The sequence below is a fragment of the Rattus norvegicus genome, chromosome 11, assembly GCF_021556685.1.
Source record: "Rattus norvegicus strain SHRSP/BbbUtx chromosome 11, alternate assembly SHRSP_T2T, whole genome shotgun sequence".
In the NCBI taxonomy this organism is placed as follows: Eukaryota; Metazoa; Chordata; class Mammalia; order Rodentia; family Muridae; genus Rattus; species Rattus norvegicus.
In genome coordinates this window covers 98,715,275-98,730,355 of record NC_141544.1, presented here as the reverse complement: position 1 = coordinate 98,730,355, position 15,081 = coordinate 98,715,275, and the positions used below count along the sequence as shown (strand labels likewise).

The window sequence follows — 15,081 nt, the reverse complement described above, 5'->3', positions numbered from 1 at the left end:
ATATGTTGAAAGGTTGGCATGGTGATGTATGTTTAGAGTCACAAATACTCTGGAAGCTGTGACAAGATAAACCTGAAGTTTGAGGGCAGCCTTAGCTATATATAAACAACATAAATAAATCGCAAATAAATAGATAAAAATATATGCAATGTGAATCCAGAGAAACTGGAGAGATGGCTTAGAGCTCGTATTTGCAATTGTGAGAACTGAGTTCAAATCCCCAGGACCCGTGGCTTATATGTACCTGTAACCTCATCATTGGGGGACGGAGACAGGCAGATCCTGAGAATTTGCTGACCAGGCAGCTTAGGTAAAACAGCAAGCCTCAGATGTATTAAGAGAGTTTGTCTCAAGGAAATAAGGCTGAAAGTGAGACAAACAGTATCCTCTTTTGACCTCTATCTGTGCAAACATAAGTACCCCCACTCAGATACTCATGTATATATCACATGGTATGTTTGTTTACATATATACAAACAAAGAGAGGTCCCCTTCTGAATTAGGGCCCAATAGATGACCTGAAGTGTCATCATTTTCACTTTAGTTATTTGTAAGTTCATACCAATGACATACTGACTTTGTAAGTATATTGCTTCCTGGGCACAGGCTCCATCAAGATGTGTTTTATTCATCAAGCATCAGTAAGACCAATTCCAAACAGCAAATACTACTGAATATCAAAGGCATTCATTGACCTCAAAGATAATAGTGATTTTAATACATGCTATCCAAACATCATACCTATGTTAGGTGTCAAACATAGTATCTAATATCCAAATTCCCCCCCCCCAAGAAATACAGAAACATCAGCATTAAATAAAGTAAATCAACAGAATATTCTACTCAGTAACTTTAGAATACATGCTCTTCTCAACAACCTATAAGACTTTTTCCAGAAGAGACCATATTTTGGTGCAGTAAGTCTTAATAAATATTGAAAAATTAAAATAATTTATCTGGTGACAATAGAATTAAACTATAAATCAATGAGAAACTAGTTTTTAGTTTAGTAGTTTTTAGTTGTAGACAATATACAAACTCATGGAGACTAGTGAATGATGAGTAGGTTATTGAAGAAATCAGGAGAAAAGGTTTTATATTCCTGGAATTAAATAAAGTACAAACACACCAGAACCTGTGAGAAGCAAAAAGATTCTTAGAAAGATCTATAAGTCTCTACTTTATGAAATTATAGAGATTTCACATACCTTAATGATGTCCCTTAAGATCTTAGAAAAATAAAAATAAGCCAAACCCCCAAATCAGTAGATATTAGTAAATAATAAGTCAAAGCATAAATTAATAAAATAGAAACAAAAAGATACAAAAAAATCAATGAAACAAGATTAATATCTGAAATACTCTACTCAAAACAATAAATACCAAAAAAACTCACACAACCAGCCAATAACCGGGCTCATGGATGGGCCGTTGCTTACAATGCAGGTCTGTATAAGATGTGGACTCAGGAGTTCTTTTGAGTATATTCACAGGTGCAGTACATTTGGGTCATATGGAAGTTCAATTTCTTTCTGTTGTCCTGTCACCTATGTAGCCTACACACTCTATTTTTTATTCTCCTGGTGCATGTTTTTGACACCTTGTCAAAGGATTTGGTCACTACATGTAACCAAGTCGATTTGTATATGAGTCTTCTGTTCCATTCCATTATTCTACCTGTTTGTTTTTGTGTATCTTGTAGTTTTTGTTGCTATGGCTTGGTCGTAATACCTCCAGCATTATTTTATTTTGCCAGGGCTACATAATGAAACCCTATCTCCAGACTGTAAAAACAAAACAAAAACACAGACCTACTATATGATCCAGCCATACTGATCCTGTGAATATGCTGTTTAAGAAGCCACACGACAGCAAAGACCTGCATGTCCTTATGTACTGTGGCACTGTGACAACAGTTACTTGATGGAATCAGCCCATCAACCATCATGAATGAATAAAGAATATGTGATATGTATGCTTTATAGGGTTTTATTCAACCATAAAGAAAATCTGATTGTATGGAAATGGATTAAATGAGGCATCATCGTATATTAAGACAATAAGCCAGGTTCAAACTAATAACCTCTTCTGTCATGTATATTCTATAAGACACAAAAGTAGAAGCAAAATTATCTTGGAAAAGGAAGGATACTCGTGGGAGGGAGAGGAAATGGAGGGTATAGGAAGCAAAGACATTCAAAGTCCATGGTATACTTAAGTAAAATGTCTTTACAAAGTCCAAAATTCTTATGAATATGGTCAGCAAGGTAATTAAAAATCATTATATCACACAGCTGTTTTGCCATGAGTGGAGTTGCCTCCTTGCCAGGGAAGATAAAAGGCAGATCATCTGTCACAATTCGTCCATATACCTCTTGCACCACCTTGCCCTACCAGCTACACCATCTCTGACCAGAGTCTAACACCATAAGACTGTTTTTAAAAGTGAACACATAAAAAGTATTTGTAATTAAATATCAAGAAAGTGACCTGCCATACTTGAAGATGTTCAAAGCAAAAGTAAATTATATTCATCAGTGTCCATATCTACTACCGATGTACTTTGACTTTGCCTAAGACCTTTACCTCTTTAAAGCAGTGGTTCTCAACCTTCTTAATGCTGCAACCCTTTGATATGGTTCCTCATATTGTAGTGACCCCAACCATAAAATTATTTTTATTGCTACTTCATAAATATAATTTGACAACTGTTATGAGTCATAATGTAAATATCTGATATACAGCATATATGATATGTGGACCCTGTGAAAGGGTTATGTGACCCCTCAAAGGGTTGCAACCCACAGGTTGAGACCTTCTACTTTAAAGTCCAGATGCTAATCTAATGTTGGATATAATTCTCAAGTCACTATTTCCCTGGACTGATAGCTTCTGTGTGTGTGTGTCTGTGGCTGTGTGTGTCTTCGTCTGTGTGTTTGGTGAGTGTGTGTGTGTGTGTGTGTGTGTGTGTGTGTGTAATTATATGTAAACATATACAGAAAGTAGTACATGTTGTAAGTCTATATTTTAAATATATAAAAATATGCCCAGGTCACTAGAAAATGTTAAGGTTCCTGAACCTGATGTTGGTAGTGGCGGTGGTGGTGGTGGTGTTTTGAGACAGGGTCTCTGTAAGTATCTCTGACTGTCCTGGAATTCACTGTATAGACTAGAATAGCCTTGAATTCACAAAGATCCACCTGCTTCTGTCTCTGAGTACTGGGATTAAAGATGTGTGTCACCATTCCTGGCCTAAATCTGGTACATTTTTTTATAGGATAAAAAGTAAACTTGATCAAGGAGGAGTGATTCAAGGTTTTATTAATGCCTTAGACCAGCTCTCCAATCCTGATATGCTCTTTAAGGTAAGAAAACAATAAAAATTAGTATGAATAGTATCATGTATACTCTAGCTTCTTTCTTGATTTTTTTTTTCTCTTTTGGCACAGGACTGGGTTAATGATACAAAAGATGAACTAGGAAAGAATCCTGTGAATAAGAAAAATATTGAAAAATTGTATGAAAGGATGTATGCTGCCTTGGGTGACTTTCGGGCTCCAGGCCTGGGGCCCTTTCGGAGGAAGTTCATACAGGTATGGATAGATTCAGCTTCTTGATTAATCATAGTAATAATTTGATAGCTACAGCAGCAGTGTTTACATTTTAATTACTTCCTGCTTGTTGTCTGTTGCTGATGAGCTTGATTTAGATCTGATGCTTTCTGTAAGATAACAGTAATCAAATGTTTCCATTCAATGCTGGTGTCTTCATTTGGGTTTTACAGCTATGAACAGACACCATGACCAAGGCAACTCTTATAAAAGACAACATGTAATTGGGGCTGGCTTACAGGTTCAGTCCATTATCATCAAGACTGGAGCATGGCAGCATCCAGGCAGTTCTGCATCTTTATCTAAAGGCAGACAGGAGAAGACTGGCTTCCAGGCAGCTAGGAAGAGGGTCTTAAAGCCCACAGTGACGCGCTTCCTCCAACAAGGTTACACCTACTCCAAGAATGCCACATTTCCAAAGAGTGCCTCTTCCTGAACCAAGCATATTCAAACCACCACATTATATTCCCTGGCCTCCATAGGCCTGTTCAAACATATGAGTCTATGGGGGCCATTCCTAGCCATAGCATAATGCAAACTTCATTTATTTAGTACAACTTCAAAATTTCCCATAGTCTATAGCAGTCTCAACAGTGTTAAAAGTCCAAAGTTAACAGTCTCTTTTGAGATTCATCCAATCACTTAACCGTAATCCCCAAAGCAAGATGGGAAAACAGCTGGGCAAACTCTGCAAACTTTGCATCTCCAAGTCTGATGTCAAAGCCAACTCCTTTCTCATATTTGTTGACTGCAACAAACTTCTTCCTCCTGGGCTGGCTCCACTCCCCCTTAGCAGCTTTCCTCAGTAGATAGCCCACAGCTCTGACATCTCTAACATCTTGGAGTCTCCAAGGCAACTTCAGCTTCACAGCTTCTTGTTCCAATGTCTGGGATCCACACATGATCTGGGCTCCTCAAAGGGGTTTGGGTCACATTTCCAGCTCTGCCCTCTGTAGTACTCCAGGGTCTGGTGGATCCACTCCACTGCTGCTGCCGTTCTTGGTTGTCATCCCTGGTATTGGCATATCCAGTACACTGCGGTCTTCTGCTGCAACTAAGCTTTACCAATACCCTTTCATAGGCTCTCTTTGTGGTGTTAAGCTTTATCTTTGCATAACGCCTTCAGTCCTGAGCTGTTAACTCCAGCTGAAGCTGCACCTTCACCAGTGGCCTTCCATGGCCTCTCACAGTGCCAAGCCTCAGCTGCTCTTCATGACCCCTTCATGCCTTCAAAACCAGTACCACCTGGGTGACTCTTACACATTACCAACCTTGGCTATCTCTGGAGCACAGCTTCTTTGTGCTCTCAGAAAACACTTCCTAGATTTCACCTCGGTGATGCTGGTTTCTTCTCAATCACTGCTAATTCCTTAGCTCCAACTAACCAGCATCAATTGTCCTTATTCTTGACTCTAAAGACAGAGCCACATTGCTAAAGCTGCCGGTTCTGCTGCTTGCTGGATCTGGAACATGGCCTCCTTTATTTTATTACCAGCTTTCTGTTTTCCAACTCCTTTACTGCCTAAACTTGGCTGTCCTGGAACTTTGGTGTATAGATTGACCATGAACTCAAGAGCTCTGTTTGCTTCTGGCTCCTGAATGCTAGGATTAAAGGCATGTACCACAATACCTGGACTTAAGCTTTTCTTTTCCTGGAACTTGCTCTGTCCCAAGTTAGCCTTGAACTCAGATATCTGCTTGCCTCTATCTCTTGGGATTAAAGGCTTATAGTACTATGCCTGGACCTAAATTTAGCTGGGTGGGATCTTGCCCCAAAGTCACTACTCCCTTAATCTGTTATCTCCTAGAACACAGGATGCAGCCCCATTTTACTTCCTGGTGCCCCTTTAATACCTTAATTTTTTTTAAACTTGCTGTGCTTCATCAACACACTCTTCATGAGACTGAGCCACAGCACGAAGTCTAAACTGGGTTGTTTTGAGACCTCCTTTGTCAAGGCAATTAATTTGATTCTTCACCTTAGCCTCAGGCAGATTCTTTGGATAAGGTCAAAAAGCAGCCACATTCATCACCAAAATATCACAATAACAGTCTGAAACAGACTACGTACTGAAATTTTTCTCCACTAAAACTGTTTGGGCCAGGTCTATATAGTTCAAATCACTCTCAGCAACAAAGTCTCCCATACTTTTTACTAGGATAGCCCATTAAGCCCCACTTAAAGCATTCCACTGCTTCTAAAGTGCCAAAATCCACATTTCTCCTAACAAAAGCATGTCAAGCCTGTCACAGTCGGTCCCTTGTACCAACTTCTGTCTTAGGGTTTTACTGCTGTGAAGAGACACCATGACCAAGGCAACTCTTATGAAGGACAGTGTTTAATTGGGGCTGGCTTACAGGTTCAGAGATGCAGTCCATTATCATCAAGGTGTGAGCATGGCGGCATCCAGGCAGATGTGGGCCTGGAAGAGCTGAGAATTCTACATCTCCATCTAAAGGCAGACAGGAGAAGACTGGCTTCCAGGCAGCTAGGAAAGGGGTCTTGAAGCCCACTCCCACAGTAATGCACTTCCTCTAACAAGCTAGTCCACACCTCCAAATAGTGCCACTTCCTAGGCTAAGCTGGCAAGTGGGTCAGTCGGCCAAGAGTTCTGCTATGTTCCCATGCTCAGATTCTGATACCCGAAGATTGTGTTTAATTCAGTATTTTTAATTCTCAGGATCACTTAGATATTGGATCAAGAAAATATTTCTGTCTTGTATAAGGTGATAAGTATTCTGAAAAATTGGTTTAGGGCACCAATTTGCATGCTTAGAAACAGTACAAACCCAGATCAGAGGGATTACATGGCTAACACTGCTTATAAAAGGCTGTATTTCAGACAAGTGTGGCAAAGGGAAATATTTTTTAGTCATTCTAATGTTGGAAAGAGTCATGAAGTGAGGAGCATATTTAAAAACTTTTTTAATTATAAAAAATTGAAATACACCGTATTTTGTTCTTATTTTCCCCTCCCTCAATTCCTAGAGGTCCTCAGCTCCCTACACACTGAACTGTATGTTCTTTTTCTCTCTTACAAGGACAAAACAAAATATTTGTGGTGGCCATACACTTCTGGGCAAGGGGCCTACCCAAAGTGTATTCCCAGTCAGACTCTATTGGAGAAAACTGATTTTCTTTGTTTGCAAACAGGTGTCAGTTGCAAATAGCTTCTTGTCTAGGAGATGGGACCCTATGTTCACTTCCCCTTCTCAGTGCTGAAACCCTGTCTAGCTTGAACCTGTGTATGTCCTGTGCACGGTATTATACAGTCTGTGAGTTCATTCATACATCAGTCCTGTTGTATCTGGAAGGCACTGTTTCCTCGGAATCATCCATCACCTCTAGTTCTTAAAATCTTTTCACTTCCTCTTCTATCATGAGCCTTGCAGAAAGGGATTTGTTGAAGACATTTGGAACTGAGTACTCCAAGCTTTTTCCTCCTACATTGTCTAGCTGAAGGTCACTGTGTTCCCATCTCCTGCGAAAAGGAGCTTCTCTGATGTGGGTCAAGTGAGGCACTAATATTTATGTAATAGTATTTTGTTGCTATGGTTCTTTAACAGAATAATAGTGGGTGTTCCCCTAGCCTATGAACTATCTAGTCTCAAATTCTTGGCCATTTTAGTACTGTCATGTATAAGTCATGGATTAGTCCTTAAATACAATCAAAAAGTGGTTAGTTACTCCCATAACATTCACATGACTATTGCACAGTTTACCTTGCAGGCAGGTCACTGTTGTGGGTCACAGGGTTTATAACTGGGTGATATTAATGATTACTTCTCTCCTGTGGTAGTGCGCAAAGTACCTTCCAGAACCATAAACACTAATCAGCAGGGTAAAGCTTCTAGTTAGACACTGGCTTGATTTCTCCACGTTTGATGACATAAGTGTCATCTTCATCAATAGAGCTTCACCATCAGTTTATGGGGAGTAAAAGCTGTTTTCTCTGATGATTAGGGGTTTCCATGGGGATTAGGAGTTGTGGCATTGGAGGTTGTTTTTGGTGCCAGGAGCTATCTAGTTGGCATTGTCTCTCCTTTTATTTGGTGACTCCATTTAGTTTTCTTTCACATCATCATATATTTTGGGGATTGCTTCTACAATAGTAGAAACCTATGTTTTTCAAATGGCCCTTGGTATTAGGTGGTTCTTCCAAAGTTTTCTCCTTTTCCCTTCTGTTCTCCTCTCTTTTTAAGCCCCCATTCCTGTTCCCCTTCTGTCCCTCCAAACAATATATTCTATTTTCCCTTCCTCATGACGTCAAACCTACTCTAAGTTCTTACTAAGTAGCTGCCTAACTCCTGTGGATGTATAGATTGTAGCAAACCTACCAAAGGCTAAAAAGCTAACATCTACATGGAAGAGAAGACATAAAATGTTTGTCTTTGGGGTTTTTACCTCATTCATGATGATTTTTTTTCTAGCCCCATCTATTTAACTGTAAATCTTACAATTTTATACTTCTTAACAACTAAATATTTTATTGTGTATAAATGCACCACATTTTTATTATCTATTTGTGAGTCGATAGCCATCTCGACTCTTTCCAGTTTCTGGGTATTATGAATAGAGCATCTGTGAACATGGATGAGCAGATGTATACATACATCTGTACTATGATATAGAATCCTTTGGGTGTATGTGCAGGAGTGTTATAGCTGGATCTTGAGATAGATCTATTCCCAGCTTCCTGAGGAACTGTGACACTAATTTTAGTAGTGGCTATTCCAAGCTTCCTCCTCCACTAGCAATGAAGAATTGTTCCCTTTTCACTGCCTCTTCATAAAATGAAATAACAAATAGCTTTAATTTCTGCTATAGCTGTAGATGTTGAACATTCCTTTAAGTATTTCTCAGCCATATATGTTTAATCTTTTGAGAACTCTGCTTAGTTTCTCTACCCCATTTTTAAAAGTAGCTATTCCTCTATTAGATGTATAGAATTCATAAAGATCTTTTCCATTGTATAGATGCTGCTTTGCTCTAGTGATAGTGTACTTTTCTATACAGAAGATTTTAAGCTTCATGGGGTCCCATTTATTAATTGCTGGTCTTAGTGCCTGTGCATTCATATCTTGTTCAGAAGCCTTCCTGTGTCCCTGAGTTCAACCCTAGTCCCTGCTTTCACTTCTATCAGATTCAGGGTATCTGGTCTTATGTTGAGGTCATTAATCCACTTGGAGTTGAGTTTTTTGTAGGGTGATAGACACAAATCTGTGCTCATGTTTTTACATATAGCCATCTAGTTTGACCAGCACCTTTTGTGGAAGATGCTGCCTTTCTCCAGTGTGTTCTTTGGCTACTTTGTCAAAAATCAGATGTCCATTTGTATATGGACTTACACCTGGGTCTTGAGTTTGGTTCCATGGATCAATATGACTGTTTTGATGTGTCACTAATACAGCTGGGCTGGGGAGGCTCCAGCAGGTCTTTAACTATCCTGGGAATTCTGTGTTTCCATGTGAAGTTCAAGAGTGTATATTTTTTTCAATTTATGTGAAGAATTATTGTGTTGGGATTGGTTGAATCTATAGATTGCTCTTGGTTGCATGGCTACTTTCACTGTATTATTCCTACTGATCCATGAGAACTGGAGATCTTTCCATCTTCTAATATCATCTTCAATTTTTTTCTCAATGTATTAAAGTTTTTATTATACAAGTCTTAAAGTTTTATTATACATCTTGCTTGGTTGAAGTTATTCCTTTCTCACCAAAGTAATAATAATAATTTGAGTCTATTGTGAAAGGTACTGTTTCCTGATTTCTTTCTTAGTCCATTTGTATATAGAAAACCTACTGGTCTTTTATGTGTTAATTCTTTAATCATGATACTTTGCAAAAAAAATGTTTATCAACTATATACGTTTTCTGGTAGAGTTTTTATGATCTTTTATGTGTAAAACCATATCATCTACAAGTAAAAATATCTTTACTTCTTAACTTTTTAAAAAGATTTATTTATTTATTGTATGTAAGCACACTGTCGCTGTCTTAAGACACACCAGAAGAGGGCATCGGATCCCATTATAGATGGTTGTGAGCCACCAAGTGGTTGCTAGGATTTGAACTCTTAACCACTGAGCCATCTCTCCAGCCCACTTAACTATTTTATTTGTATCCCTTCTCCTTCACTTGTGTTATTGTTCCTCTTTGTGGGTTGAATAACCTCACAAGGGTCATCCAAGACCATCAGAAAGCACAAATATTTATATTATGATTCACTAACAATAGCCAAACTGTGATTTTGAAGTAGCAACAAAAATAATTTAACATGAGGAACTGTATTAAAGGGTTGCAGCATTAAGAATGTTGAAAATGGGTGAGCTAAGACTTCAGGTACTGTATTAAATAGGTATAGAGAAACAGGTACTCTATTAAATAGGTATAGAGAAAGTGGGCAACTTTCTCTTGTTCCTGAGCTTAGTGGAAACTTTTTGAGTTTCTCTCCTTTTAGGTTAATGTTGGCTATGAGCTTCTTATAAATCGCCTTTATTATGTTTAGCTATGTTCCTTGTATCCCTGATCTCTCCAAGACTTCTATCATGATGGGGTGTTGAATTTGATCAAAGGCTTTTTTCGGCATCTAATTAGATAACCATGTGTGGGGTTTTTTTTATCTTTCAGTTTGTTTAGATGATATATTACTTTTATCATATTGAGGTAGGTCCCTTGTATTCCCAGTCTCTCTGGAATTTTTTAATCTAGAGTGTTAGATTTTGTCAAAGGCCATTTCCACATCCAAGGGGATAATCATGTGTTTGTTGTTGGTTTTGTTTTGGGGGGTTTTTTGTTTGTTTTTTTGGGAGTTGGTGGGGTATTTTTTTTGTCTTTATGTGGTAGATGAAGTAGATGAAGTTGATTGATTTTCATATGTTGAACCCCATCCCTGCATCTCTGAGAATGATACCAATTTGATCATGGCGAATAATCTTTTTGATGTTCTGAATGTGGTTTGCAAATATTTTATTGAGAATTTTGCAACTATGTTCCTAAGGGACATTGGTATGTAATTTTCTTTTTTGTTGGGTCTTTATGTAGTTTTGTATCATAGTAATAGTGGCTTCATTAAAGGAATTAAGAAATGTCCTTTCAGTTTTATTTTGTGGCATAATTTGAGGAGTATTGGTGTTACCTCTTTTAACTTCTACTAGAATTCTACACTTAATATATCTGACCCTGGGCTTTCTTTGGTTAGGAGAGTTTTACTTACTGCTTCTATTTTACCTGGGAGTGTGAGTCTATTTAAATTGCTTATCTGATCTTACTTTAACTTTGGTAAGTGATATATATTTAGAATTTCATCCATTTCTTTTGGATTTTACAGTTTGATGGAATACAAAAAGTATATTCTTATGATCCTCTGGATTTCCTCAGAGTCTGTTGTGAGTTCTTGACTTTCATCTCTTATTTTATTAGTTTGGATCTTCTCTGTCCATTTTTTATTAATTTGGTTAAGGGTTTGTCAATTGTATTGATTTCCTCAAAAAGCCAACTCTTCCTTCCATTGGTTTTATTATTTTTTTTGTTTTATTACTTTGTTTTGTTTGTATTTACTTTTGATTTCAGCAGTGGGTTTTATTATTTCTTCCTCTCTACTCTTAGGACATTATTTCTTCTTGTTCTAGAGCTTTCAGGTATGTCACTAATGTAGTAATATGGTATCTCTAATTTTTTTGATGTAGTTAGGCACTTAGTGCTACAAACTTGCCTCTTACAACTGCCTTTATTGTAACTGATAGGATTGGATTCGTTATGTTTTCATTTTCATTCAATTCTTAAAAAAAAAATTTAACTTGACCAATTTTTACTCAGTTGTAAATTGTTCAGTCTCCATGAGTTTTTATACTGTTTGTTGTCTGATAGAATGTAGGGTGTTATTTCAATTTTCTTATATCTATGTGTTCTTGTATCTAGGTCTTATGACCTAATATATGGTCAATTTTGGAAAAAGTCCCATGAGCTGCTGAGAAGAAAGTATAATCTTTTGTTTTGGGGTGAAATATTCTGTAGTTACCTGCTACGTCCATTTGCATTATGAAGTTAACTCCAGCATTCCTCTTTTTAGTTTTTGTCTCGATGACCTGTTTTTTGTGAAGGTGGAGGAGTAAAGTGGGAACTGTCAGTGTGAGAGAGTCAATTTGTGATTTAAGCTGTAGTAGTGTTTCTTTTAAAAACATGGGTACCCTTGTATACTGGCTGGGTTTGAGTATCAACTTGACACAAGCTAGAGTCATCTGACAAGAAGGAGCTTCAGTTGAGGGAATGCCTCCATGAGATCAAGCTGTAAGGCATTTTCTCAATTAATATTCAATGGGGAGGGCCCAGCCCATAGTGGGTAGTAACATCCCTGGACTAGTAGTTCTGGGTCTATAAAAAAGGGTGCTGAGCAAGCCATGTGAAGTGAGCCAGTAAGTGGCACTCCACTATGGCCTCTGCATCAGCTCCTACCTCCAGGTTACAGCCCTGCTTGAATCTCTGTTCAGAGTCCCTCCAATGATAGAAGTGTAACCCAAATAAACCCATCAATCCCCAACTTGCTTTTTCTTCATGGTGTTTCACTGCAGTAATAGACACCATGTGTTTGGTGCATAGATGTTTAGAAATGCAATATCCTTTTGGTGGATTTTTCCTTCAGTTATATAGTGTCTTTCCCTATCCTAGTTAGTTTTGGTTTGAAGTCTGTTTTGTCAGATATTATAATGGCTACCGACACCTGCTTGCTTCTTGTAGGGTCCATTTGTTTGGAATATCTTTTTCTAGCCCTTTACTATGAGGTGATGATGAGATATTTTTTGAATGCAGCAGAAAGACAGATCTTGTTTTCTAATCCAGGCTTTTGAGAGTTAAGACTATTAGTATTGAGTGTGATTAATAAGCAATATTTATTGGTGGGGAACTGTCACAAAAAAATGGACATGAGCTAGAAAGGAAGGCAGAGAAGTTGATGGGAAAGGCATAAGGTAGATTCCTACCAAGAGTACATAAAGATGCCTTTAATAGACCCCTTTGTCATCTTTTCTTTCTGATGTAGACACTCACCCTCAGCATCTTTTTGCCTTGGCCCTTCACCTCTTACTGGTCTACCACCCAGGATGTTCTTTATCCCTCATGTATGCCTTTCCTTTATAGCCTTATTCCTTCCTATCTCTGTTCTGCCAACTAACTTTATCTATTAACCCTCAAGACACTCATGAAGGAGAATTCTGTTGGTAGTTCCCCAGCCCACTGTCTACATAGCAGTTATGTTAGGATATAAATTATATGTTCATTCACCTAATATATATAATGCAGTAGCTTTTAGTATAGTTATAGAAGTTTGAAGTCATTACCACATAACTATTAGAACGTTTTATTCACCATAGAAAGAAACCAACCCTGAAAACAATTGCAGTTACTCTTCATTTCCTGCTCCTGCCAGCCCTTAGTAACCTGGTAAAGCTCCTTCTAGACCTTTTACTGTCTAATGTTTTCACATTCATTCTTTATGACTGCATTTCTTACCACTGTGATCTACCTTTCTGTTCCACCCTATATCCTGTTATTTCCTTGCTGATCTTTCATCAGATAGTAAGCCTTCTTCTGTCTTGTGAATAGTGCTGTTCTGCACATCTGTCAGTTTTTGTGGGGAGGTGTTTTTCAATTCTTTTAGGACATCCTCAAACTTTTTTTTTTTTTTTTTGTCTCTTCTCCCATCTTAATCCCCAGGTGTGGAACAGTCGCCCTAAATTAGGTGATTAGGATAACTTCAGTTAAGTAGTGGTTGCTTTTCTGGGTTATACCTAGTATACTTTAGATTAAAGGTAGGAGCACACAAGTCTTCCTGTAGCTTAAACATGGGTAGAATCCCTAAAACCACCATGAATGTCTATATTTTGCTTTCTAATACACATTGAGGTCAGTATCCTGTTTAGTATGTGGTATTGATTCTTGAATATTCAAGTGACTCTAAGCAGAATCATCATATAATTAAGTAATAAATTATACTTGGGTTAGTTTAATAAAATTATGCAGTTATAGAATATTAGATATGAAAAGATGTATTTGGTTTGTTTTCCCATAACAGTAGCCCACACATTTTACAAGCACAAATTTGCAGCTTTCTAGGCCTTACAAGTCTGTTGTCAGAGCCTGCATCGGTCATTATCATATAGAAGCTCTGGACAGTGTCTGGAAGAACTCTGTTTATGAACAAAAGCTGTGAACTGGATGTTGTTTGTGTGATGGGCTGTACTTTACTGAAAGGAGCATGAGAGCAACTGAATCTAGATCAGGATCCCTGACCTACAGGCTGAGGGCATCTCTGTGAAACAGCTTCATTTCAATGGTTCTGTGCTACAGCCCATCCTACTCTATCATGTATCCTGTCTTTTCAACTGAATGAGAATAACCTCACTTGGAAAACTGCCATGTTCTCTTTGTAAAGCCTAAGCTACTTTAGATTTAAATTCTTTCCCTGTACACTGGGTCCAGTAAGCCTACCATAAGAGTATATTGACACACATCATTGTCCCTCCCTGCTGTTGCCAAGCACAGCACACTCAGCCTTTTGCTAAACTGCAAACTTCTTTGTGTGTACATGTGTGGTGCAGAGGACTAAATCTAGCACTCTAGACATGCTGGATAGTACTATGCCACAGTACTATCCCCAGTTTTTTATTTCTATATTTTTAATCCATTTCTGAATTGAAGAAATAGCTTTATGTGTCAATCTTCTTACTAGAAACTATCAAATTAATGACAGTTTGAACCAAAAAAAGTAATCAGGTATGTCGCACTTGGGAGGTGGGGAAGGGAGAAGCAGAAATTCATGAACTGCATGAGACTCTGTCTCAAAGACAAAAAGATGATCTGCTAAGTCTTGACAATCCTCAGTTTTGCTTTATTTTTTATTTGATATCAAGCTTTTTATTCAATTAAATAGTTTTTAAAAGAACTAATACATTCCAAGATACAGTACTTCTGATAATTGCTTCTGGAATTATTGATCTTAGGATATTTTTCTGGTTTATGATCTAGAGCAGTGTCTCAGTAGACCCTGACTGAGACCAGTATTACTCTTTCTTCTCTTTAGCTCCTACGGAGAACTATAAGCTATTTGTTCTTAACTGCTCCTCTGATTTAGCTTTTATCTTTGTTCCTAATTATTTGCATCATTCTTTGTACATCAGACGAAGTAGGACTAGAACTGGACAGAGCACAGAGATGGTTGTTCTGTTTTTCTGTTTTTGTTTTGTTTGGAGACAATGACTCACCATGTAGACAAAGCTATCCTTGAACTCACAGAGATTGACCTCCCTCTGTCTCCAGACAGTGCTGAGAATAAAGGCCTGTGCCTTTGCTGTATTTTTGAAGCAAACTAGAATTTGTAACTAGGAGCCGTTCTAATAATGACCTGTCTAAAGGAGGATAAGACACAGACAGACAAAACAGACTTTCAAGATATTTTAGAATATTGAAATAT

General features: G+C 37.9%; 1 protein-coding gene across 3 annotated transcripts in view; it reads left to right on the top strand.

The window, feature by feature from the left end:
* The window catches only part of Prkdc (protein kinase, DNA-activated, catalytic subunit), a 217,066-nt gene that overhangs the window by 190,729 nt on the left and 11,256 nt on the right, over positions 1-15,081 (top strand). For all 3 annotated transcript variants that reach the window (NM_001108327.2, XM_087576674.1, XM_087576675.1), the window contains 2 exon segments: positions 3,278-3,365; positions 3,450-3,593. In NM_001108327.2, the coding sequence (NP_001101797.2) occupies positions 3,278-3,365; positions 3,450-3,593 (232 nt within the window).